The sequence below is a fragment of the Eulemur rufifrons genome, chromosome 7 (genome assembly GCF_041146395.1).
Source record: "Eulemur rufifrons isolate Redbay chromosome 7, OSU_ERuf_1, whole genome shotgun sequence".
In the NCBI taxonomy this organism is placed as follows: domain Eukaryota; kingdom Metazoa; phylum Chordata; class Mammalia; order Primates; family Lemuridae; genus Eulemur; species Eulemur rufifrons.
In genome coordinates, this window is record NC_090989.1 from 222,571,480 (window position 1) to 222,597,070 (window position 25,591).

At 32.9% G+C, this 25,591-nt stretch overlaps 1 protein-coding gene across 2 annotated transcripts in view; it reads right to left on the reverse strand.

Annotated features, from left to right (window-relative positions):
• SMC5 (structural maintenance of chromosomes 5) overlaps positions 1–25,591 on the reverse strand; it is a 97,141-nt gene that overhangs the window by 45,208 nt on the left and 26,342 nt on the right. For both annotated transcript variants that reach the window (XM_069474126.1, XM_069474125.1), the window contains exons 4-11: positions 21,221–21,383; positions 19,745–19,879; positions 17,941–18,081; positions 16,426–16,587; positions 13,042–13,113; positions 11,279–11,534; positions 9,278–9,432; positions 5,328–5,441 (exon numbers count right to left, since the gene is read on the reverse strand). In XM_069474126.1, coding sequence (XP_069330227.1) covers positions 5,328–5,441; positions 9,278–9,432; positions 11,279–11,534; positions 13,042–13,113; positions 16,426–16,587; positions 17,941–18,081; positions 19,745–19,879; positions 21,221–21,383 — 1,198 coding nt within the window. The remainder of the gene's footprint in view (positions 1–5,327; positions 5,442–9,277; positions 9,433–11,278; positions 11,535–13,041; positions 13,114–16,425; positions 16,588–17,940; positions 18,082–19,744; positions 19,880–21,220; positions 21,384–25,591) is intronic.

A 25,591-nucleotide genomic window follows, 5' to 3' on the forward strand; every position in this document is an offset into this window, starting at 1 on the left:
CCAACATTTTAAGACATTCTACTGTGGGTAAAATGGTATCAAACAGCATCGCATGTTGCAGAGAAATCTATTGTGATAGGAAGAATTGATCAATGCAAACAAACTTCATTGTCTTATTTTAAGAAGTTGCTACAGCTACCCCAACCTTCAGTAACCACCACCCTGATCAGTTAGCAGCTACCAACATCAAGGCAAGACTCTCCACCAGCAAAAAGATTACAACTCACTGAAGGCTCAGATAATTGTAGGCATTTTTTTTTTAGCAATAAAGTATTTTAATATTAAGGTATGTACATTGTTTTTAAAGACATAATGCTATTGCCCTCTTAATAGGCTGCAGTATAGTGTAAACATAACTTCTATATGCACTGGGAAACAAAAAATTGTGTGATTCAATTTATTGCGATATTTGCTTTATTGTGGTGATCTGGAACCAAATGCATTGTATCTCCAAGGTACACCCGTCCTAGAACTCAGTAAGAGAATGACAGTGTCAGAGGGATACAAAGTCAATATACAAAAATCAACTGTGTGTCTATGAACAAGCAAGGTACAATCAGAAAATGAGTTTTAGAAATATTTTTAAATAGTGTCAAAGAACCATAAAATATACATTTAGGCCAGGTACAGTGGCTCACACCTCTAATCCCAGCACTTTGGGAGGCCAAGGCAGGATTGCTTGATGCCAGGACTTTGACAACAGTCTGAGTTACATAGCAAAACCTAGTCTCTAATATACACATTTTTTTTTTTTTTTTTTGAGACAGAGTCTCACTCTGTTGCCCAGGCTAGAGTGAGTGCCATGGCATCAGCCTAGCTCACAGCAACCTCAAACTCCTGAGCTCAAGCGATCCTCCTGTCTCAGCCTCCCGAGTAGCTGGGACTACAGGCATGCACCACCATGCCCGGCTTATTTTTTCTATATATATTTTAGCTGTCCATATAATTTCTTTCTATTTTTAGTAGAGATGGGGTCTCGCTCTTGCCCAGGCTGGTCTCGAACTCCTGAGCTCAAACGATCCGCCCACCTCGGCCTCCCAGAGTGCTAGGATTACAGGCGTGAGCCACCGCGCCCGGCCAATATACACATTTTTAACAAAAGATGTGTAAGACTTATACCCTGAAAAAAATAAAACAATGCTGACAGATATTAATGGAGGCATGGTGGGATGGTAGAATGGAGAAATTTCATGATGGCATGGATTAACAATTCTGAAACTACCCTCAGAGTATGCTAGGTTGAACAAATGAGTAAATATATTGACGATATGGCGAGCTATGCTCTTCACTAATACAGAAGGAAATTATAAATATGTAAAGGAGAAAGACTAGAAGGTATCGTATAGTGTTAGATTGCAATTGGAAGTAGCAGTGTGAACTCATGTTGCACTTACATTCTCTAGCTTTCTAGATAAATACAGAAATACATATAGATATAAAGGTTTGCATGAGAGGACATGGAAGCAATGAGACACCAGTAGCAATGAACACATCTGATAACTAGACCTTGGTTTCTAAAAGAAACTAGGGATCTTTAAGAAAAGAGCTAATTGTAAGGCCCAAGCAGGGTACGTTAAAGATGAACCTGTACCATCTTACTTTGGTAAAAATTAAGAATTGCACAAAATATGATGGCAACATATTAAAAAGACATAGGAGTCAATTTGAAGAGGGTCTCACTAACCAAACCTGGGATTATTTCAGCATTAAAATTTGTAACACATAAAATTCTGTGACTCTATATTGGTAAAATAAACAAACGGAAGAGAAGAAAAAACTTTCTTATAGGCAGAAAACAAATATAGAAGAAATGACTGAGTTAGAATCATTTATGATTCTTAAACCTACGAGGTAGGCTTTCATGAGGAACAGGGTATTTGCAGTCTCAAAATATTAATATCTCCACATAAATAATTACAAAGAGAAAAACTGTTTTGTTATAACACTTAACAAATTTGCTCCAAGCGATTGACACATTAGGAAACAATTTGAGCTTTATGTGAATTTCATATTTGCTTACTGCAATTTCACCCACAAAGAAACAAAAGATTTTTCCCTAGGTGAATGCAGAAAACCGTATGCAACTGAACCAAGCTTCCTAAGAATACACATAATTTATGTGCATGCACATACACCGACACACATATACCCCTTCAAACATTTATCAGCTAGTTACATAATGCATAAGTTTACCATGCATTATGAGCCACATGTACCCACATTTGTTGTTACAACTTTCCATCTACTAATAATTTCAGATAACTGGTTTATAACTGCTTTAACCACTATACAATAACTCACAAGCTGAACACATCCAATACCCACTTCTGTAAGCCAACTTCAGGTCTTTTTTTCAAAATAAAGCATCATGTATTTGAGTATTAGTTAACAATTTACCATGTAAGAAACTGTGTCACCATTTTCAATAGGTTCATCTTTTTTCATATGTTATTGATGAAAATTTTGAGTGTTGTACTCTAACCTTTTCCTCCCCCATAACTCCTGTGTGTTTTTAATTGTACAATTTTGCATAACACAGTGATTTTTTAGGAATGCGTACGTTGTGGTATAGCACAATTTATTGTACTTTGCAATGCAGGAATAATAAAGTAAATGAGGATAAATGTAAATAATCAGCCAATCTGATTTATGGGCTTTATGGGAATAAAGAAGTTCCATGTACTATTCTAGCGACTTTTCCGTTAGTTTTAAATTATATCAAAATAAGAAGTTATCAAGAAAAAAACCAATAGAGAACTGGAGGTATAAATGAAACAATATTAGCCATCAGCCAATGTATCACTGACATTAGTATATGGGGTACATTAAGTTATTAAAATTTATTGTTGTACTGGTTACATTAAATAAAATTGAATTGCACAGTAAGAAAGTAATTTCGCTTTCAATTCCCTTTCAATATTTCTAATTATACCAGGGAGAAAGTAACAGTATGGTGTCAACATGTCCTTAACTCCTTGTTATCTCTTTTTTAACATGTTACATGCTTTTAGGAAACAATACAGTTCTAGAATTTACTAACATTATGTTTACTGCCTTACTGTTATGTAAATTATTGGTTCTCTAATTTGGTAATGATATTATATTTCCTTCTAGAAGATTTTTTTGAGTAACAAGAAGTGAGGTGATTGAAAGAAAAATATTAAATACTATAGGTAGTACTCAGATATGGCAACAATTGTGACGGCTATACATTGTATGTATATATAGAAAAGGCAAAAATTGTGAAGATGGTTTGTAAGTTACTAAAGGACAAGAAATGGCACTCTAGTAGATACAGTTACAGGGGAAGGTTATATAGAATAAAATTTCACAATTTAAAATACACACAAAGTCACAGATGAAAGTTCTGGTACTATATGACAAGCAGTTATGTAAAGTTAATTGTTACAGCATAAGAAAAAACAATAAAGATCAAATTATCAAGAATCTGTGTCATATATATAAATATATTGAAACAGGGAACGGGCAGGCCTTGCTCAACAGAGTCATAAGCCCTGCACCAAGGTCTCTGATAAATCAGGAGATGGCAGAGAAACCAGCCAAAACCAGTTAAAACTAAGAAGGCCACAAAAAAACCCTCAGGTTGCCCTTACTGCTCATTATACCCTGCTTATAATGTATTAGCATACTAAAAGAAACTCTTACCAGTGTCACGGCAGTTTACAAATGCCATGACAATTCCCCCAACATTACCCTGTAATGGTTTAGAAAAGGGAGGGACCCTCAGTTCTGGGAACTCCTCATCCCTTTCCTAGAAATCTTATGAATAATCCTCCCTCTGCTTAATATAAAATTAAATAGAAGGTATAAAATAAAACCCTAAAAATTCACAAAGGGATACTATTACTCTGAGAGAGAGCAGCTGCTCTATGAGGCAGCCACCTTTTTTTTTTTTTCTTTCTTTTCTTACCTTAGTAAACTTGTTCTTGCCTTACTCTGTCAACTTGTTCTTGAATTCTTTCCTGTACAACCCACTTGGCCTTCAGGCCAGAATCCAGTTTGGGGGTCTACTTTTTCTGTATCAATATGGTTCAAACCCTCAGCACAAAGGTAGAATGGGTTGACACAAGGCAAGGTATTCTGTATGGGCTAAGCTGGCCACATGCAAAACAGAAATCATATTGCCTGTACTTCACAGTGTACCATGTTTCAAAGACACGTAACCCAAGCAACTGTCTTCTTCAGTAAGCTCTAACATCAGATCAACAACTCACTGGCTAGGCTTAAACATACACAAATGTCTAACTTTTTGGAGTTCATTTTATAATTTTATTCATACAACCCTTCTATCTAGTCATCTTTATGTTCACATTCTCTCCCATCTCCCAAACCAGGAGTAGGGCAATATGATAAAAGCAGAAGAAAGTAAGGATTCTTTCTAAGCATTGTGTAGCAGAGAAACAGAGGATCATTTGATCTGATTCATGGTCCTTAGACCAATCAGCAAAGGTTTAAACAAGACAAAACAAATTCTAGACCTAATCTCTATGAGTCTTTTAAAGAAATAGAAGACATATGCAAAAGGAAAAAGAAATTTTACAGACAATAACACAGCTAACAATATATCATATATAACTAACAATATATATTATGTAGGTATATAACATTATAATAGCTCATAAACGTTGTTATACTTTTACATTTTATTAACTGACTTAAATACTCACAACCATCTTTTGAAATAAATAATATTACCACCATCACCTCCCATTTTATAGATGAGGAAACTGAGGCAAAAAACATTTTGGCAACTTGCCCAAGTAAGAAGCCAGAATTCAAACTCTTCCAACCTAGCTAGAGTATATGTCCCTAACTACTTAGCCATGCTGTCTTTCAGAGGCTTGAATTCTTGGTCAGTGGTGTTTTTCTATAGCCAGATACAGGATTCTTATTCTTTTTAAAGAAGTTTTCTTTATTAATATATTAATAAGCAAAAACATATTCATTTCTCTTTCAAAGAAAAACTAAGTTCATTCCAATACATTTCCAAAAAAGGATGTTCAAGACCAAAGGTCCATCATTGTTTCTTTCTCTTAAAACATGACAATTATTCTTCATATTAATTTCAAATGATAATTTCAAAATATGGTGCAGACAGAATATTATCAGCTATTTTCCCTTTATAAAACAAATTCATTGCCTTATATGGCATAGATAGGAAAGAGATGAACAAAACTGAGTGATTTTGTACAAGAGTTAACTGGTAGTAAAATTAGTTATCACCTTTTGCTCTAGTGAAGTTAAAAATTCAAGCACTAACACACATGGCCCAAGTGAATCAAAGTGTTATGTTGGTTAGTACTTGCCTCTTTGAGGAAAACCTCCATATCTTCTTGACTTTCAAAAACAAAGGCTCTCAAGTCATTTGATGGAATGTGATTTTCAATGTATTTGGCATTTTTATTATCTTTCATATTGATCTGAACAAAAAGAAAAAATAAGTTTTTTCATGAAACCCAAACTGATTATTAAAATACATTTATATTTAACTTAGATTTTAAAATTAGATTAAAGTTTAATCCTTGAGAAAAGGTAAGACAAAAAAAGAACAATTTGGTATCAAAGGGTCATTTTAAAAAATCTAATCTATTTTATTACACAGAAACAACCAACACAGTACATAGTTAAACAAAAGCCAAGATGTGAATAATATCTGATGCACATTGATTTTGATGCTATCTAAGAAATATCAAGTGCCTTTCTGGTAAACTCATTTCAGTCTTAGATTGTGACTTAATATAAACATCTCTCATCTTCCCCAAAACTTTTAATATTTTTCTTCTTAATTTTCAAGAGAACTCCATACTATAAATGGAAGTAACTGATAGGTAGAAAAAACACAAAGAACTGAATAAAACTTGATAAAACTAAAAGGGGGGAAAAAAAACTTGCTATAACTTAATTATAACTGTTAGTGCCTTCAAGAGAAACTTCAGGTTTGTACCACCAGAGTATAAAAACTTACTGACTTATTTTAAAACTATTAACTAATTAGGCACTTCTGCATGTGAGGTTCAATGCTATGAAAGATATTAAATTAGGTTAGAAAAAAAACTATTTCAAGGAGTACAATCTATTATTGATTGCAGATTAAAAAGTATGTTGAAAAGCAGAGCATGTTTAAAGCTCCCATTAACAGAGGTACATAAAAAGTGCTATCTGTGGAATTTTGGAGGAGAGATCAATTACTTCCAGCAGGTGGAAATCAGCTTTCTTGAAAAAATAATGAGAAGGGAGGTATTTATGTACTATATTATGAAGCATACTAGTTAAGAGCTAGAGCTCTGGGGTCAGACAGCTGTTCTTTCAAATCCTATGTATGATCTTGCTCAAGCACTACTTAAATCTCAGAAAGCTTTAGTTGTATCTGTAAGATGGATATAGTAAAACAGTATATATCTCATAGGACTAAATGTAGATTAAAAGAGATAATACAATAAAAAAACAGTAAAGTGCTTGTCACATAAATGTTGGCCAACACTATTTCACTACTCTCTACTTTAAACTATAGGATATCAATCAGTGTAGAAAAGTGAGAAAACAGATACGTAAGCAAATAAAAATTAAACCACAAAAAACACCATTACCCTGTACTATAAATATTTAGTGTCTACTGTTTCACAATTTTTTTGGTACCATATTACTGTATTGGAAAAAATGATAAAAAATTAAAGTGGGGGGTTTACTACAACTTACAGAAAGGGTAAAAATGACCCCAGTATGACCACAGAAAGTCATCTTTTAAAAAATTTTATTTTTTTAGAGATGGGGGTCTCACCCTCTCACCTAGGCTGGAGTGCAGTGTTGTGATCATAGCTTACTGCAGCCTTGAACTCCTGGGCTCAAGCAATCTCCCTGCCTCAGCCTCTCGAGTAGTGGGGTATACAGGTGCATGCTACGATGTCCAACTAATTTTTTTTTTTTCATATTTTAGAGACAAGGTCTCACTATGTTGCCCAGGCTGGTCTCGAACTCTTGGCCTCAAGCAATCCTCCTGAGTAGCTGGCATCATGGGTGCAAGCCACTGTGCCTGGTCATCTTTTTTTTTTCTTAATGTAGCTAGAAATAACCCAGTCTAGGATTTAGCTCTCATTATCACATTCTCCCAGGGTGTACGAATCAGAAATATTCTGCTATATCAGATTCCAAGGCCCCCATCTTGTGTAAATTGGTTATATGGCCACTTAATTCTTTGATAGATTTCACCTGCTCATTCAGGTTTAAGTCTCAAGGAAGTCACACAAGCAGGGGTCAATTTGGGCACTGGTCGGTTTGTGTAGTGACTGATTCACATGGTTTTTTTCCAAGTGTAAGCATACTCTATGGCATTTATAGTCTGGAGGTTTCCTGATAACCTGAAGGAAGATTTAGCCACTCTGTTGGTTCTTCAGCTTCCGGTTTCTTAGGATGCTCCCTCTCCTCATGAGATCGATGAAGAAAATATTTGCCAAAGTTCTTCAAAGAACTTCACAGCGACAACTTCACTGTCGAAGTAGTGAGACACAGATAGGCAGACACAGGAGACATAGGACTCCAAGAAAATCTGGTAGTTGATGGCAAGCCTCCTGTTTCACACTTTTTTAAATGAAATTTTTCTATACATCCTATTCTGTAAACTGTTTTATGATTAAGATGTCATAAATGTCCTTATGTATTAGTTAAAAGAGATCTACAGCAACATTTTTATGGCTGCATAATATTCCACTATAAAGACAGAGAAAAATTTACTTAACCAATCAGTATCTTTGTAAATTTTCTTCTGTTGCCCTATCATTTTGCCATTATAAACACTTCTGTGAGTGTATCTGTAAATAAATCTTTGCACAATTCTCCAATTCTAGATCACAATTGTTACAAATAAATCATGGAAATAGATTTCTAATTGACAAGATATATGACTAAAATTTGAAGTCTGCATATTGCCACCTTGTCTATGAAGGTGGTAGCATTTCAACTAGACCCTGAAGGGTGAGGTAAGTATGTGGGGGATATGGATGGAGGGAGGTGGTAAGAAAGGTGAAAGGCTATTTTAGGAAAAGTAAAAAAGCACAGTATACTTCTTTATCTCAAAGATTCAAGTGTATCAACAAAGTGGAAATACATGCTAGCTAGTAATCTGACTCAGTGACAGGCTACTATTAGAAAAATCAAATGATAAGATGACAAATCTAATAAAGTACTTAAGTATCATTTTGAGACTGGCATTTTAATAAAAATCTGTTAACAATTATACTTGCATTATACATTATGCTAAGGGTCGTGATATTTTTGCTTATATTTTCTTTTAATCCTTATCAGATTAATAGAAACAATGTCTTCATCCAAAATGGAAATTCTCATGTTTCTAATAATACATACCCAAACAAGAAGAGAATATATTATGCATATTAATTTTGCTAATATGATATATAATAAAAGATGGAAAACTATATAAAATGACTTTTAATAAACTATAACAAGCATGAGTTAGAGAAAATAAAACTTTTCATGAATCTTGCAAGGTTCTATAGTGAGTTATTTCCTAAAGAAAAAAATTATCTAGCAAAAATAATCCTTAAGTCGTTTTTGGAGTAAGTTTTATGTTATATATCTATATCTAATATATCATTATTAAAGATGTGGTTTTTCAATTTTCATCTCTTTACATGGCCAAGTTTATTTTAACTAGTTTAAATGGCAATCATTCTAGTAAGTCCTTGGCTACATTTCATTAAATGATTTACTAAATATAGCTTCACCTAATCTTGATGACCCACAATCAACAATAAGAGCTATCAAATACTTTATGTCAATGAACTACTGGCTTCATTTTCAAAATCCTCAGAATGCTCTTTTTTTGTAGCAAGCAATTTTCTTGACTATCTTGTCATGTGATCCTTATTTACATATTTGTTTACAGCAGTTTTCTATCTCTTCAGCAGGTTTTAATCTAATGCCTGCTATAACCTAAGAATAGCAAGTGCCAGAAGGAACCAGCTAACCAAGCTAATTTTCTACATGATCCTTTGTCAATAAGCTGCTAGTTTCCCATACCTCTTTCTAGAAAAAAGTTCACAGGTGTTATGACAGTTATTACCCTCACTGATCAAGGGCCCTTTAAAAAGCTCATGTAGGGATTCTGCAGTATGCCAGATGCCACAAGTCTGATAATGGAAAACCCAGGTGTTAACAGGACTAAAAATTCTTAAAAAAAAAATCTACAATGATTACAATAATAAAACTAACAGATGCTATCAAGATGAACAAAATTTTTTACCGTGAGCATTATGGGCTCACAGACTCTTCGTTTAAATTTGTCTCTGTTATTTCTCAGCCATAAAACAGCATCATATGTGTCACGGTATCTCTGTCTCAGCTTATCTTCCTTTTGATTCATCAGATTGTCAAAACGTACAATATGATCATCCACATCTAAAATTGGAAAACAAAGTATTATTTCTCTGAAAACTTTAATTAGTGAAACAATTTATTATTAATATAGAAGAATATCCTAGATCTAAAGGTTATAAATACCACTCAGCAAGTACTCCTCATAGTGGAAAAGACCTGACCTGGACAAATCATTCTAAAATTTCCAAACACTTGGGATAAAACATGATCTTGAAACTATCAAAATTAAACAACAAGTCACCTACAAAAAAGAGAAAAACACTAGATTTCCTATCAGAAGACAATGGCAATAGGCCTTCAAAAATTTGAAAGAAAAAATATTTTCAACCCAGAATTATATATACAACAAAATTGAGAAAAGGGGATAGTAACATAAAGATATTTATATTCAGAGGTACAAAGACCTGATATCTCTCATTAGATATCTAATTCTCGGATATCTTTTCTTAGGAGGTTATCCGAAGACATACTCTAACAAAATAAGGGCATAATGTAAGAAAAAGGAAGGCGAGGAATTCAGGAATAGGTTTATAATGCAGAAGAAAAATGAGAGAAATCCCAGATCACAACCATGTAAGAGGCCTTGAGAATAACCAGTTTAGATGGAAGGAGTAAAAGGCTACAGAACTCAAGAGAATGCCTGATAAGATACCTTTGTTTCTTCTCCTCAATTTAGAGAAATTATTATATGAAAGAAATGGTGTTTAAAAACAAAAAAAAAAGATAAACTGAAACCTTTTAAAAAAAGCTATCAATGATAGGAAATTTAACCTTAATGTACTACTTGGCTTGACTACGAACAAGTTTAACTGTTGCAATTAACAATACTTAGTATTTCTAAATTTCTAGAATTAACCCATAGCCAGAGCACATAAAACTTGATTATAGTTCTCAATAAATGTAAATGTTTTCAGCTTTCAAAATATCAAAACCAGAATACAGATGAAAGAATTTAGAGTATGAGAAGGAAGGAAAGTAAACAGCAAGGACAGAAAGGAGTACCAGTAATTTAGCTTACAAAGAGTGCCTTCAAGCGATACTGGCAATGTTAAATGCCCAAAAAAAGTGTATTAATTATAATAAAAATCATTACCACTAATATAATAATCCCACTTGAGGATTGAAGGAGTGTGTTATGAGGTAATATCAACATATAAAGTAACTAAATATAAAAATGTAATGTCTAAAATTGATTATCAAGCAATAGTAAAATAAGAATATAATAAATATATATGGAAGGACTATTAGAAAAAACTGCTGAAAGAGTTAAAAGTGTTTACTTTTGAGTGAATCTGGAGGTGGAAAAAGGGTTGCACCACCGTTCTCCTCTAGTTCTTTTTTCCCCAGCCATACACATCTAGCTCTTTGATAAACATAAAAAAGAGTTCTTTTTTTTTACTAATCTTAATCATACACACTGAGCAGATAAATTATAGGATCTCCTCTATCTTAATAATGCTACAGATCTATTCCAATAGTCTACCAGAAAGAAAACCAAATATGAAACAGGACAGGTTTCAAGGAACTAGGCTAATGGAAGGTTATGAAGGCTAGAATAAAGAGCTTAAATTTGATCTGAGTAACAGTGAGTGACTCTGTAAAGAAAATAAAGCTAAGCACTTTTAGAGAATTAAATCAGCTGCCATAATGTGACATAAGGCAATGGTCAGCCAGTGGCAAATCATAGTACACGAAAGACATAGGTAATTAAGGCATGAAGTTGAGGTAATTAAGGCATGAGCTAAGCTTCCTAAACAAGGAGACTTAAACATTTTAATTAAATGATTATCAGGGAAAGAAGAAAGCCCATCAACATAGACATATCTCTATTTAATAAAAATTTTAGCCTAACTTCAAGAAAACTTACTCTTTTTCTCCTTCTCTAGAGTCTCCCTCTCTCTTCGTTTATCAATTATCTCGCCTTCACATAATGCCTTTTCATCTTGAACTCGTCTCAGATCATTTGTAATGGCATCAATCTGGGGCTGAAGATTCTCACAGTTTTCTGCCGTCTTTAGCTCATTTTGCAAATCCTCTATCATTTTGCGGGTATTACTTATTCTCCTCTGTCGGTCATGCTCTTCGTTTTGCTTTACTGTTAAAGCCTGCTGAAGTTCCTCAATCTAATAAAACAAAAGAAGTTAATGCTTGAGATTGCTCTTCTCCTGGTTTATAAGGATTTCATAGCAATATACTTGTATTAGAAAGTGCATAGAGGGAAGTAAAACTCAATGGAAATGAAGCAGGGGGCGGGGGTGGGGAGGGGATGGGCAAAAACCTACCTAATAGGTATGATAAACACTATCTGGGTGGTGGGCACACTTTTAACCCTGACTCAAGGATTAAAAAAGTGATCCATGTAATAACCAAAAGCATTTTTATCCCGGTAATACTTAGAAATTTAAAAAGAAAGGTAAAGCAGAAATTATTAGACAATTAAAAAATAAGGTTGATTTTTTTTAAAATAAAAAAGATTATTTGAAAAGAATTATGAGAGTGACAGACCCTAGCAAATATGAAAGGACAAACAAGAAAATGAATTTTTAATCAGACTTTTCATGCCCTACTCTTAACCATAAACAAACAACCAAAGATCCCCAGATAAATACGAAAAGACTCCAGGAAGAAAGCAAGAAACCAAAATAAGAAAACCAAAAACAAATACCAAGAAAAAAGATAATAGAGAGAAAAGAAGAAAACTTCAAAAAATTTTTAGTTTGTATTCTCAGAAAGATTTGTGAAGATATTACATACATCAAAAACAAGATACTATGAATTAATAATATTTAGATAATAAATATTAAATGTTCTTAGAAATTAATAAATATGATTTCTGAATGTCAAAATTCAATTCAGGGGTACAAGATAAACCTGAGGAAACAGCAAAGGAAACAGACACAAAAGACATGTTCCATCATGAAATCTCCTTGACAGTGTTTCATCACACAGATGTTTTCTGAAGTTCATCTTTTTGGAAGAAGAAAAGTCCCTCTCCCTTAAGTTTTAAACTTTGCTAGGTTAAGTATGAACTAAAATTTAAATAAATAGGATTTTCCTTAGCAAAAAATTGCCTGCAATACGCTAAAGTTTTACAATTTAACTGTATTTCTAGAAATTAGAGCTATAAGCCAAGATTACGTCAAAACACATTAAAATTTAACAATAAAATGTAATCAAAATGAAAAGTTCTGTAGTTTAAGTATGCTTCATCTCATTAATTCCAATCTTGTATAAAGGTACACATGCATTTTCTACGTAAATGTCATCATTGATTTCTTGAAATGAAAGCTCTATTTGGTGTTTAAAAAAACCAAAACCAAAACCAGAATATGTACCTCAGAATTTAATTTCTGCTATTAAGATAACTAAGTCCACCATTATCCTATTAAAAAACCTTGAACCTTCAAGCTCAAAGATCATAATGCATAAATGAGTAGTTTTGAGGAATTTTTCCTAATTGTCCTCTGTGCAACTACTACCTTCCAAATCTTAGTTTCACTCACAGATTAAGAAATAGAGAATGAGGAGGATCTTAGACAATTCCCAAATAAGAATTTGTCACATAATCCAAACCTGAAAACAAAAGTTAGGGCAAATTAACATAATAAAAATTTCAGTAAGAAATCTTACATGTTTATCTTTTCTTTCTATAACATCTTGCTTTTGTTTGCATTTTTGAGATGTCTCCTTAATATCTGCTGCCTGTAAAATTAAACCAGGGGGGAAAAGTTAGTTAAAAACTCATGCAAGCCAATTATATGGCCCTGTCCATTCCAATCGTGTTATGTGAGTTAACCCACAACAATTTTTCACAATTTGTTTCAACAAAATTCATAATTATCACCAAAAATACCAACAGTTAGTTGTTAATCTACAAAAGATTATTCCTATTGATATTAAAAAAAAAGTGAATGTGTGTGCTTTATTTCTTCACATTTATTTTCCTGTGTTATTTTACCTGATTCAAAAAACCGTCCTATAAGATAGTCAAGACAGATATTACTGCTTTTGTACACATGAAGAAAATAAATCTCAAAGAAGCCAAGTAACCTATGTACATAGCTAAAAAATGGTAACATCCAAAATCAGATCTTATTTCAAATATAGAGTTCTCCTATCATAGCAAGTATGTTACCTCCTTGATATCTTCCATTAACAAATAAAACATGTAAACTATGTATCAACACATATTGCACATCACTAACACATAAAATATGTAATCCAAACAGTGAAGAATAGGGCTGTACAGAAAAGAATTACCACTGTAGTCCTAAGACAACTACTCTTAGAAACGCTTTTTTGCAAGGTTGGCCCTTGGCTGTTGTCTGGGTGGATTTTGGGAGTATTGGTACCATTTCCTAACTGATAAGAATGGTTTGCTGTGCCTGTTTGTACAAACAATGTGGGTGAGGCTAAACTCTTGCTTTCCTTCTTGGGTTCTGTTTATTTAAATGAGTGCTGAGTCTCTAATGGGTTTCCCCAGTAGACATTACCTTCACAAGGTGTCACAATTTGATGATGGAGGAATTAAGCAGGTTTTGTGAGACTTCACTGGGAGAGGACCCTTGGAAGCTTGAGCATGGTTTCCCAGGTCTTTGCTCTATGTGCATTTTCCCTTTACTGACTGTTTTGTATCCTTTCCCTGTAATAAATCTTCCCTGTAATGAGTCCTCCTAGCATTATCACTGAAATTGTAGTAGATTCCCAATGCTAAGAAAAAAGTAGTTTCTTCCTGTAGAGGAAAACTAATTTGTTGACACTAGTAATACTGATTTATGCTTAAATCATACAAGGGCTGTCTGGAAAGTATCCAGCCATTGTTGTCTCTATTTTTCTTATCACATGACTGGATACTTTCCGGACACCCCTCATACATGTTAATCATGTAAGATAAAGATTAGTATTACTGTCTTCACTTGACTAATAAGAGTAAAGCTCAGTGAGACTAAATAACTTGCTCAAGGTCAGGCATTTAGCAAATGGCAGAGTGAGGATTTAAAATACAGACCTGTGAATCTAAACCCTATGCCCTGTTCATAACATTTTATCACCTCCCTGGAATGTTTGGGAAACAAAAATTACAAGTGTTGGAAAAAGTTTTCTTCTGGAACAGAAGGCACAGCAACAAGAATAGCATGAATACCAAACAAAAGTAACCATTTTGTTCCTGTTGCACAGCTAATACTTAAAAAAAAAAAAAAATACACACTGATATAATGTGCCACTTCCAGAATCCTAGATCACTTCTTTAGGAAAAAAATTCTAAAATATATTAGGCTATATAGATTTTCAAATAAACAAATTAGGGTCCTGGATGTTTGACAATGCCTTAACAGCTGGGCTTCTGTTAGGAACAGACAAGCAAAACAATGGGTTTTTAAATATGTTTCCTTAATTAAGAGATTTGGAATTTATTATGTACATTTTTCACTATAAAAGTAATTCCACAGTAACACAGAAAATTCAGGAACCAAAAAAAGCAATTACAAACCCACAACCTAACTACAACTGATTCCATTAACATAATAATGATGGTCAACTATTAGTTCATATCTTTGAGGAAGTCACTTACCTCTGGGATTCAGTATCCTAAACTATAAAATGGGGGGATTTATCTAGAATAAAATCTATAATTCTTTCTTTCTCTAAAATTTAAAATAATCAAGAGTAATTCTCTTTAAAATCAGATCCAATCAAGTCCTAAAATCCTTACCTGTTCTTAAAAACTGTTTAATCTTCTGGACTTCAGCATAATAATTTTAAATCACTTTAATCCATATTAGATTTAAGACATGGTGGAGCTTTTCTGACATGATAGTAGCAAATTCTAAACCACTGATTCTTTTTCTCTGCTGTAGACTTTATATTCTTAGATATGGCCCTCTCACTCAGCAAGCATTACTCAACATGCATAATAAATAAATGTTTGGTACCATCTAGCTCAAGAAATTATTTTTCTTATAGGCTGCCCCCAAAAAGAGAAAGCACAATCACAGCTTTAAATGGAAAGAGCTCCACATAACTGCTTTTTCACAAACAAAAGTTAAAACTTATTATTAATCAAACTTGTATATTGAATGGTCCTTTATCAAATTGGCAACCTTCAATCAGTAATGAAGAACCTGGAGTAGCGTGTTCACATTTATATATAATTTTAAAAATAAAGGGAAAATGACTACAAAGAAAACAATACTGCAAAATTTGTAATAGACTATCTACAAAATGATTTTTCAATAGTGGAAATCATGTTTTACTCTATTTTTTTTAATAGCAGTTACAGGTTGAAATCTTCCCTTTATGAATACTGACACACATCTTCGAGCACAATGGCCAACATCAGGGGTATATAGTACAAACACATTGAAAATGGTTTTCTGAATTCACAAAATTAACCTTCATAGAGCTTTAATCCCACTGGTCTAATTACAAAGCACTCTACTTATCTAAGCTAAGTGACCAATTTATGCCAGAGGTTCTTAAGTAAGGGTCAATGCCTGGACTTCAGTGCATTTATGCAAAATCTTGGATTTGCTTATTTTGCGTTATTCTGGAAGCATGAATGTAAACCATTTTCAAAATGATCTCTGACCCCAAAATCCTCTTAAAAGTTAAAAGCCATGACCATAAAAAATTTTAAGTTATACTTTTAAAATACAGGGACTATTCTATGAAAACATTTTCTATATCATCCTCCTTCAAAAGGGTGTGTAATTACAAAGCAGATATAATAAATTCACAAAAGCAACTCATTGTTTCTAAATACTACCATGAATCCTCTTGTAATTAAAACAATCACAATTTCATTTTTCTTTCTTTGTATCTTAAATTTCTATAAAGTGTCAATCCTCTAACATTAACAAGACTCTGAAAACCTTGTGGTAGAATTCCTGGTTAAAAAACTTAAGGAATAAAAGCTACAAGTAATATCTAGAAAATTCTTGGAAAACTTGCAAAATACTTTTTATATTTGCTAAAGTAAAATTCAAACAATCCAAAATTGAACCCACAAAGTACCTTCTCTTTGATTTGGGCCTCCAAATCGTGACGTTGCCTTTCAATTTCCTCAATTCGACGAGTCATAGGAATCTGCCCTTCTTTAAGTTTTCTGACCTCGTCCTTCACTCGGTCACGAGCTAGTTTTACTTCTTCATATTCCTGACGAACATTTTCATATTCCTTGCAAATAATTCAAGAAATAGAAGTTAATGAACTACCAGCTTAAATTAACATATATACCAAAATCAAGATACAGGTAGAAACCAAATCTAAGACAAGACTGTTTTGATATCCCTTTGGCAGGCATATTAATATAAAATTTGCCCTCTGAGATAACTTCAAAACTAATAAATACCAATATAATGATTTAATAAGAGTCCTGATATTTATTGAGCATTGATTTCTATCACTAGGCTGGACTCTGACTTCTATCCTTTTGTTTCTGAAAATTATTCTAATGGCTACTAAAATGAGATTTGCCTTTAATATCTCAATAAAGAGGGATACAAGGATGTATAAAGAAGCAACTCAGTTATAAAAGGCAAAAACAAAAAAAAAAATACAGAACAAATGGAAAATGGGTCAAAAAGAAAACAAAAAGCATGTAGCTAGCAAGGTGAAAATGATCCTTGTCATGTCACAGGAATTAATAAATATCTGCTAAACAAAAGTAAGTGGAACACTAAGATAACTCATGACCGAATGGGATGAAGAAAAGAAAAAATAAATAAATGTAAGAATAAATTAAAGAAAAAGAAAAGTGAAAAAAGACTGAAATCAATCTTAGGAAAAAAATGGAAAACCAAAAGATTTCAAAAGACAAAGTGGATGAAGTAGTAATAACGGACATAGAAAAAATGCAATCAAAAAAAGCTGAAGAAAGTAAAAAGTTTAAGAATAATAAAATTACGGAATAGCATAGAGTTAGAATGCCACAAATATAGCCACATATTTTTTCAAATCTAGTAACAATTATTTCCATTCTAACTTTAGAACACTATAAAACTTTCTTACCTATTTTGTTCCACCTATTATAAAGTAATGCATTGTGGGAATTGAAACTTTAACACAAACTGTGGTCTTAAATAAAATGTACATCACACAGATTACAATATAGTAAACTCAGGAAAATTATGAAATATATGAGAAGACCATAGCTAAGATTCATCTGTAGCTAAAGCTGATGTAAGTGGCACATTCCAAGTAAATTCTCAGTGATCTGAAGATACTCAAAGATTTAATTTTTACATATGTGAACATTTGTAGATCATTAACATTTTAAAAAACAACCAAAGAACTATATATTGAAGACAAAATCTGAAAGAATTAAGAGCACTGACAATTATAATTTGTTACATAATTATAACTAGCACACAGCTATATAATAAAATAGTAAAAGACATAAATTTTATAATATATAAAGCAAAAAATGAAAAAGCACCTAATTTGAACACACAGAAATTGGTACCTTTTTAATAACTACTCTGCTACTTAAAGAATCACCTATTTTTGCCTCTAATAATTAAGACTTACCACCCATGGCCTTTTTGCTTCAAGCATCTCAATTAAATCTAAATGTCGCTTACGTTCATAGAATCTCTCCACATCTTGTTTGTATCTTTCATTTCTCTGAACCATTTTCTCTAGATATTCAGTTTTCTCTTTACATGAGGTCTAAAATAAATATTAGTTGAATGATTAGTTTAATTGAAAAAGACAACAGGTCAAATCTTTTAATAATGAAAAATAAACAATGCTAGCAAAATTTCACAAAAATTCCACAGGGATTGTTAAGAACTGTGTAAAAGTAACATTCATACCCGAGTTCTGGTCTAGGGTCTACAATTTATTAGTCATGTGACTGTGAGGAAGCCCTGCCATATCTCTGAGCCTGGACTCTTCTTGCCTAAAGATAAGAGAAATATCTGCTTCATCCACTTCAAGGGTAGAAGCAATTCACTTAATATAGGTGAAAGCTCAACAAAAGCTGTAAAAGTGATATGCAAATAAAAAGTAATATTATCATGATTAGTATGTTATGAACACCTGTGACTTAAAGGTCTTAGAAACGAGATGAAAGAAAGCTAAAATTTAATCTTTAAATTGCAAATTAACAAATACAAAGATGCACTCAGAACCTAGTAGAATATATGCTTGGTTTTTTGGTTTTTTCCCCAGAGGACGGTAGGTAGCATAGGTGAGTGTTTCAGATGGGAATATTAGATTGTTGGATGTAGGCAATAATAAAAGGACCAAAGGAGTATCCGAAGTAGGATAAAATAATTATACAAAGCTCAGAACTGGCGAGGTGCAGTGGCTCACACGTGTAATCCCAGCACTTTGGGAGGCTGAGGTGGGAGGATCGCTTGAGGCCAGGAATTTAAGACCACCAGCCTGAGAAAGAGTGAGACTCCGTCCGTACAAAAATTAGAAAAATTAGCCGGGTGTGGTGGTGCACCTCTGTTGTCCCAGCTAAGCTACTCATAAAGCTGAGGCAGGAGGATCGCTTGAGCCCAGGAGCTTGAGGTTGCTGTGAGCTATGATGACACCACTGCACTCTAGCCCAGGCAACACAGTGAGACCCAGTCTCAATAAAATAAAAAAAGCTCAGAACAATTCTTTTGGTCATTCACTCTGAATAAGTATAATAATAAAAATAACATATAATTACAATAAAATATATGTTGCAAGTATAGACAGTTACATTAAAAGAAAGCCTTTGTTCATAAGATTTCTTACTATGAAAATTTACTGTATTTATTTTGGTTGCTGGGATATGGAAAAAGACCCATGAAATAAAAATACATTTACAAATAATATGCTATAAAAGGACATTTTTCTGTTAATATGTTTATTAAAGATGAAAATAACAAATTTAACACCACAGCTAAATGCATAGTTTTCTTACAAAGCCCACCCTCATACAAATGAAAAAAATACATGTAAGAACTAGGTCAACAGAAATGTTATATTAAATGCCACTGTTATATTACCCAAAACCTTACATGGTGCCTGTCACATAGCAGGTGTTTAATAGATAATGAATGAATAAAAGAATAATACTGTAACTTCCTAAGAAAAAAAAAATTTCATAATACTATTATTGGTTCCTTAAAAATTCAATTAAATGTATTTGCTGAAACAGTCAAATTTTTCAAACTTTACATTACCAAATCCAATCTCACTTTTTGTCACTTTGACATTAGCAGTACAATCCTGGGTGAAAAAAAAATCACAAATATGAATGTATTTAATGAATAAGAACTACTGCCCACCCTCCCACATTTTGAGACATAGAAATCAATAAGAAAAAAATGAGTTGTCTATTTATAAGTACCTCTAGTTGCTTTTCTTTCTCCCTGAAGTTTTTGAGTTCACAGTGATACCTGTGCATTTCTGGAGGACCGATTGACTTCTCAGTAGCTTCAAGGAGTTCAATTTTGCTGAGTTTAGCAAATTCTCCAACTTTGTCCTAGAGTACAAAAATTAACATCAGCAACTATCAGCTATAAATATCTTCAAAATGTACTTCACTCAATGGTTACACTTGTTAAGATGGAGCTTATTTTTTAAAAAAACTTTTGAGATGTAAATTTTCATAAAAACCATATACTATATATACATATATATACATTATTCTTTAAAATAATAAAGACAAACTTAGGGTAGAAATTGTCATATTTTTGATAACCTTTAAAAAATTTCTATGTCAATATTTCCAGGTTGAAATGTTTACATACATGTAGTAAAAATAGTTTAGGAATAAAAGAAAAAGTAGTCCCCTGGATTGAAATGATCACTATCACACAGCAGTTGGAATACTATAAGGTTTTTTTTTTAAAAAAGGCAATTTCAAACATCTACTTCTGTAGGTAATCTAACATTAGCTGATAAATACAAAAAGCTTTAAAATTTAAAATTTTTATTTAATTTGGACATAATCAAATCACCGTTGTGTTTCTGAAGAAAAGAAACTATAATTGAGTCACTAGATAGCACTGAAAGCCAAATTTAAAAGGTATTTGACTTTAAAATTTACCATGCATTATCAAGATTTTTTATTTCTAATAAATTTAAAATGTTAAGATTTTAGAAGGCACTCGTATAGATACAAGAATTTTAGTACATCAAATACCTATACAAATACATTGATTAAAAAACTGTTTATTAACAAAATTTTAAGGGTCTACAATGGAAGCATAAGGTACTTCTCTATACTTAAAAATAATACAACTTTATTTTTCTTTCAAAATACTCTATAATTTAGACTTTTATTAATTAAAATTTTCTAAATTACTACAAATTAATAACATACTGTAAGTGATGAGATGCTACCTTTTACAAAGAACTGTTAGTAAGTATTAACAATGCACAGCCGAGTGTGGTGGCTCACGCCTGTAATCCCAGCACTTTGGGAGGCCAAGGCGGGAGGATCGCTTGAAGCTAGGAGTTCAAGACCAGCCTGGGCAACATAGTGAGACCCCATCTCTATAAAAATAAAAAAAAAAAAAAATTAGCCAGGCATGGTTGTGCACGCCTGTAGTCTCAGCTACTTGGGAGGCTGAGGCAGGAGGATCACTTGAGCCCAGGAGTTCAGGGTTGTAGTGAGCTATGATCATGCCTTCGCACTCCAGCCTGGGCAACAGAGCGAGACCCTTTCAAAACAAAAACAAAACAAAATACAGGAGTGCTACATTCGATTTAAATAATAGCCATTACAATATCCCTTGAAAAGTATTTACATTCTTATAAGGTATAAAAAGGAAACACTATATATAAAATTGTTCCATCTTTATATTTATTCCTCTCATACCTGAGGTAGAAACTGGCAAAGATTGCCCACTTGAATATTTAAGGCTGCAACTTGCTCTTCCACTACTTTCTGGGTTGTAGATTTTTTGTTGATGAACCAAAAGGACTGATTTTTTGCCACATCAATCTCACGGGTGATTACAAGATTTCCAGAAGCCCTGAACCTAATTAAAAAAATAATTTTAGAATCTTTATATTCAGAATACTTACATTAGTTTAGAAATAAAATTTCCAAAATTCTCTTGCATCAAAGGTGCCAGATAGGATTATAATTTTTATTCCTTTTGATATTTTGATATGATGTTATTTTTCCCAATAAAGAAACCTTGACATTTCATTAGTAACAATACCATAACTGACCACATGTCAGGTACTACTTACTCAACATTCAAAATTATTTAAACTGTTAAAATAAAATTAGAACAAATACCAAGACTAATTCCCAAGCACTACTAGAGGAATTGCATATCTGGAGTTACTTATCCTTTAATTATTATGCTATTCTACAATCACATGCGTTGACTGCATTCAAAATGGGTTGGTATATTAAAGCATATGACAGTTTAACCTTGAAACTCTCCCTACACAGAAAATGTATAAATGAAAATTGACTTTTGTACAAGCATTCCAGAAATCAAAACTAGCCTATACAGGTAGCCCACGGCTTCCTCACCACGTCCTCCATCCGCTCTGAACTCAGAGGGGATTACACATCACATGGCTGGCTATAAAGGAATATTAAGCAATACATAATCTGAAAGAAGGGTATTTACTTATTTCTTGCTTTTAGAAGTACTACTGCTCCACACCTGCCATCTATTCATCCATCTTCTTCACTGGGAATCAGCAGCATGTGGTAGAAAGATAAATTATTGGTATCCAATCACTAAATAACAATGATAATTTATAAATGCTGTATATATAGATTATATTGTAATCAGAATACTTCAAACACAGTAAGCTTTTAGGGCTTTAAAATAAGTAGTTTTAAATTTTCATTTTCAGCAGAATGACTAATAAATAAAGTATCCTTATTGATCCTCCTGCTATCAACAACTAAAAATAATAGATAAAATATATCTTCACAAATGAATTCATGAGTTATCATGAAAGTAAGGAATTCTGGCCAAAATCCTAGTGCACATGGGAACCTAGAATGGAAAAATGAAATTGGCTTTCACCTTGAGGGCAATTGCCCAATCCGGTGACTTTGAGCATTCGTTTTCCTGATCTCCTGGTAGAGGAGAAAGACAGACAAAGCCCATAGCTACCCAATGTGGAGAGTCTAATAGAAAACCACACCCAAGGGCTATATACTCAGTGTAAGGTTAAACTAAGAAACATTTCATCACTATCACCACAAGCTGAGAATCACTAATATTGGCGATTTTGAACTGAAAGTATCCAATGATCTCTGATAGAAGTTAATTATAATTCCCTCTGCAGGAATTTACCTTATCCTCAAAGACTTAGCACAGATAAAGTTCAAAGAGAAAGGAGCAGTTTAGTGTGAACACACACACCTCCCCCTACCCCCCAAGAAAACAAATCATCAAGGACAAACACAAATAACAGAAAGCAGAATCATAAAAATGAAAAAGTGAAAGAGACATGGATAACAGAGTAAGAAAGCCTAATATGTCTAAATGAATTCTAGAAGAAAAGGAGGGAGAATAGGTCAGTGGTAATATTTGAAGAGATAATACACAAGAACTTTCCAAAACTCAGAAAACATAGATTTAAGAAGCTCATTAAATACCAAGGGAAATAAATAAAAAACATGATATGAAACTATAAAACAACAACAACCAAGACATGATTTTAAAAGCACCCTGAGAGAAAGAGAATTACTGTCAAGGAAACTAAGACTAGATTCACATTAACAGACAATAGCATTATACTCAGAAAATGCTGAGAAAAGACCTGTCACAATATAGAACTTTATATCTAGCAAACACGTCTTTCAAAATTTAGAGCAAAATATCATTTTCAGATAAAAACTGAATATTCCAATAGAAGACCCTCATTAAAGGAAATGTTAGAGAATGTCCTTCTGGCAGAAAGAAAGTGATCCCAGAGGGAAGATCGGAAATGCAAGAAGAAATGAAAACCAAGACAAACAGAAATATCTGAGATAATTAATTCTAAACAAACACTGAAAGCATAATTAATATAATTATATTAACAATAATTATGTCTTGGGGAATTTAAAAAATAAGAGAATTAAAAAGCATGTAAGTTTGGAGAAGTTATTAGAACAAAGTACTCTAAGGTCTTTATTCAGTAGGAACATAAAGATATTAATTAGACTCTAATAAGAATTTTTGTTTAAAATTCTAGTAACCACTAAAACAAGAGAATGCAAATTTCCAAGACAATAGAGAAGGAAAAATGAAACAAATAAAAATCCAACAAAAGCAAGAAAGAAAATGTCAAACAGTGGGAAAAATAAAAAGCAGAGAAATAGGATGGTAAAAGTAAATTCAAACATATAAATAATTACAGTATTTGTAGGTGGACCATACACTTTATTTGAAAGACTACAGAAAAAAAATAATACCAGCTATACCAGTTTAAATGAGATTTAAAAAAATAGGAAATAAATGAATGAGAAAAGATAAACAGGAAAATACTTTTTAAAAAGCTGCTAACTACATTAATTGCAAATGAAGTAGATTTTAAGGTTAAAAACATCAAAAGATAGAAAAGTTAGTACACCAACAATAAGAAGTTCAATTCACCAGGAGGATTAACAATTTGAATCTTAGCTGTAACTAATGATGCCCTGGCAATATATAAAGCAAAAATTGACAGGACAAGGGTAACTAACAAATCAACATAGAGGGATAGTGTAATACGCTTTTGTCAGTTATTAAGGAATCTGACAACTGAAATCAACAAAAATACAGAAGAGTTAACATTAATAAACTTGAACTAATGGACAAATATAGAACACTGCAGGTATCAACAGGAGAATACTCATTCTTTCAGCCAAATGAAGAACAATCACAAAAGCCCACTATAAAAAGTAAGCCTCAACAAATTTCAAAGGATTGGTAACATAAAAACATCTCTATATTTCTACAATTAAAGTAGAAATAAATACTAAAAATACTGTACAAGAAAATCACTAATTAGAATTAGAAATAACTTCTCATAAAGAAAATATTCAGAACTGAAATAAAATATGAATATAAAAAAATATGGCCAGGTGAGGTGGCTCACGCCTGTAATCCTAGCACTCTGGGAGGTCAAGGCAGGAGGATCACTTGAACTCAGGAGTTCGAGACCAACCTGAGCAAGAGTGAGATCCTGTCTCTACAAAAAATAGAAAAAATTAGCTGGGCATGGTAGCACAGGCCTGTGGTCCTAGCTACTCTGGAGGCTGAGGCAGGAGAAAAGCTTGAGCCCAGGAGTTTGAGGTTGCAGTGAGCTATGATGACACCACTGCGCTCTAGTCAGGGTGACAGAGTGAGACTGTCTCAAAAAAGAAAATACCAAAATCTGGGAGATGGCCGGGCGAGGTGGCTCACGCCTGTAATCCTAGCTCTCTGGGAGGCCGAGGTGGGCGGATCGTTTGAGCTCAGGAGTTCGAGACCAGCCTGAGCAAGAGCGAGACCCCATCTCTACTAAAAAAAATAGAAAGAAATTATATGGACAGCTAAAAATATATAGAGAAAAAATTAGCCGGGCATGGTGGTGCATGCCTGTAGTCCCAGCTACTCGGGAGGCTGAGACAGGAGGATCACTTGAGCCCAGGAGTTTGAGGTTGCTGTGAGCTAGGCTGACGCCACGGCACTCACTCTAGCCCGGGCAACAAAGTGAGACTCTGTCTCAAAAAAAAAAGAAAAAAAAAAAAAAAAAAAAATCTGGGAGATGAAGCTAAAGCAATACTAAGGGAGTAATTTTTAACCTTTACTATTTACATTAGGGAAAACAAAAGACTGAAAATTAATACAATAAACATCCATTTCATGAAATTAGACAAACAACAAAAGAAACTAAAAGAAAGTTTAAAAAAGAATCAGTAAAGGAAAGAATAGAAATTAATGAAATAGAAAACCATGATGTAAGACAAAACAACAATGCAAAAACAGTTCATTAAAAAAGACTAACAAAATGGACAGATCAGTTTTTTCAAGTATAGAGACTAAAAGGACATGAATGAATGAGGGAAATATAACTACAAATGACAAATAAATATATATTATACATAAGATAATATATATAATAAACTCATAAGAAAATATTATTCATGTCAATAAAATTTAAAACTAAGAAAATTGGGAAAATCTTTTAAAAGGTATAAATAACCACATGAACCAAGAAGAAATAGAAAAGACAAATAATCCCATTCCTATTAAATCAGTAC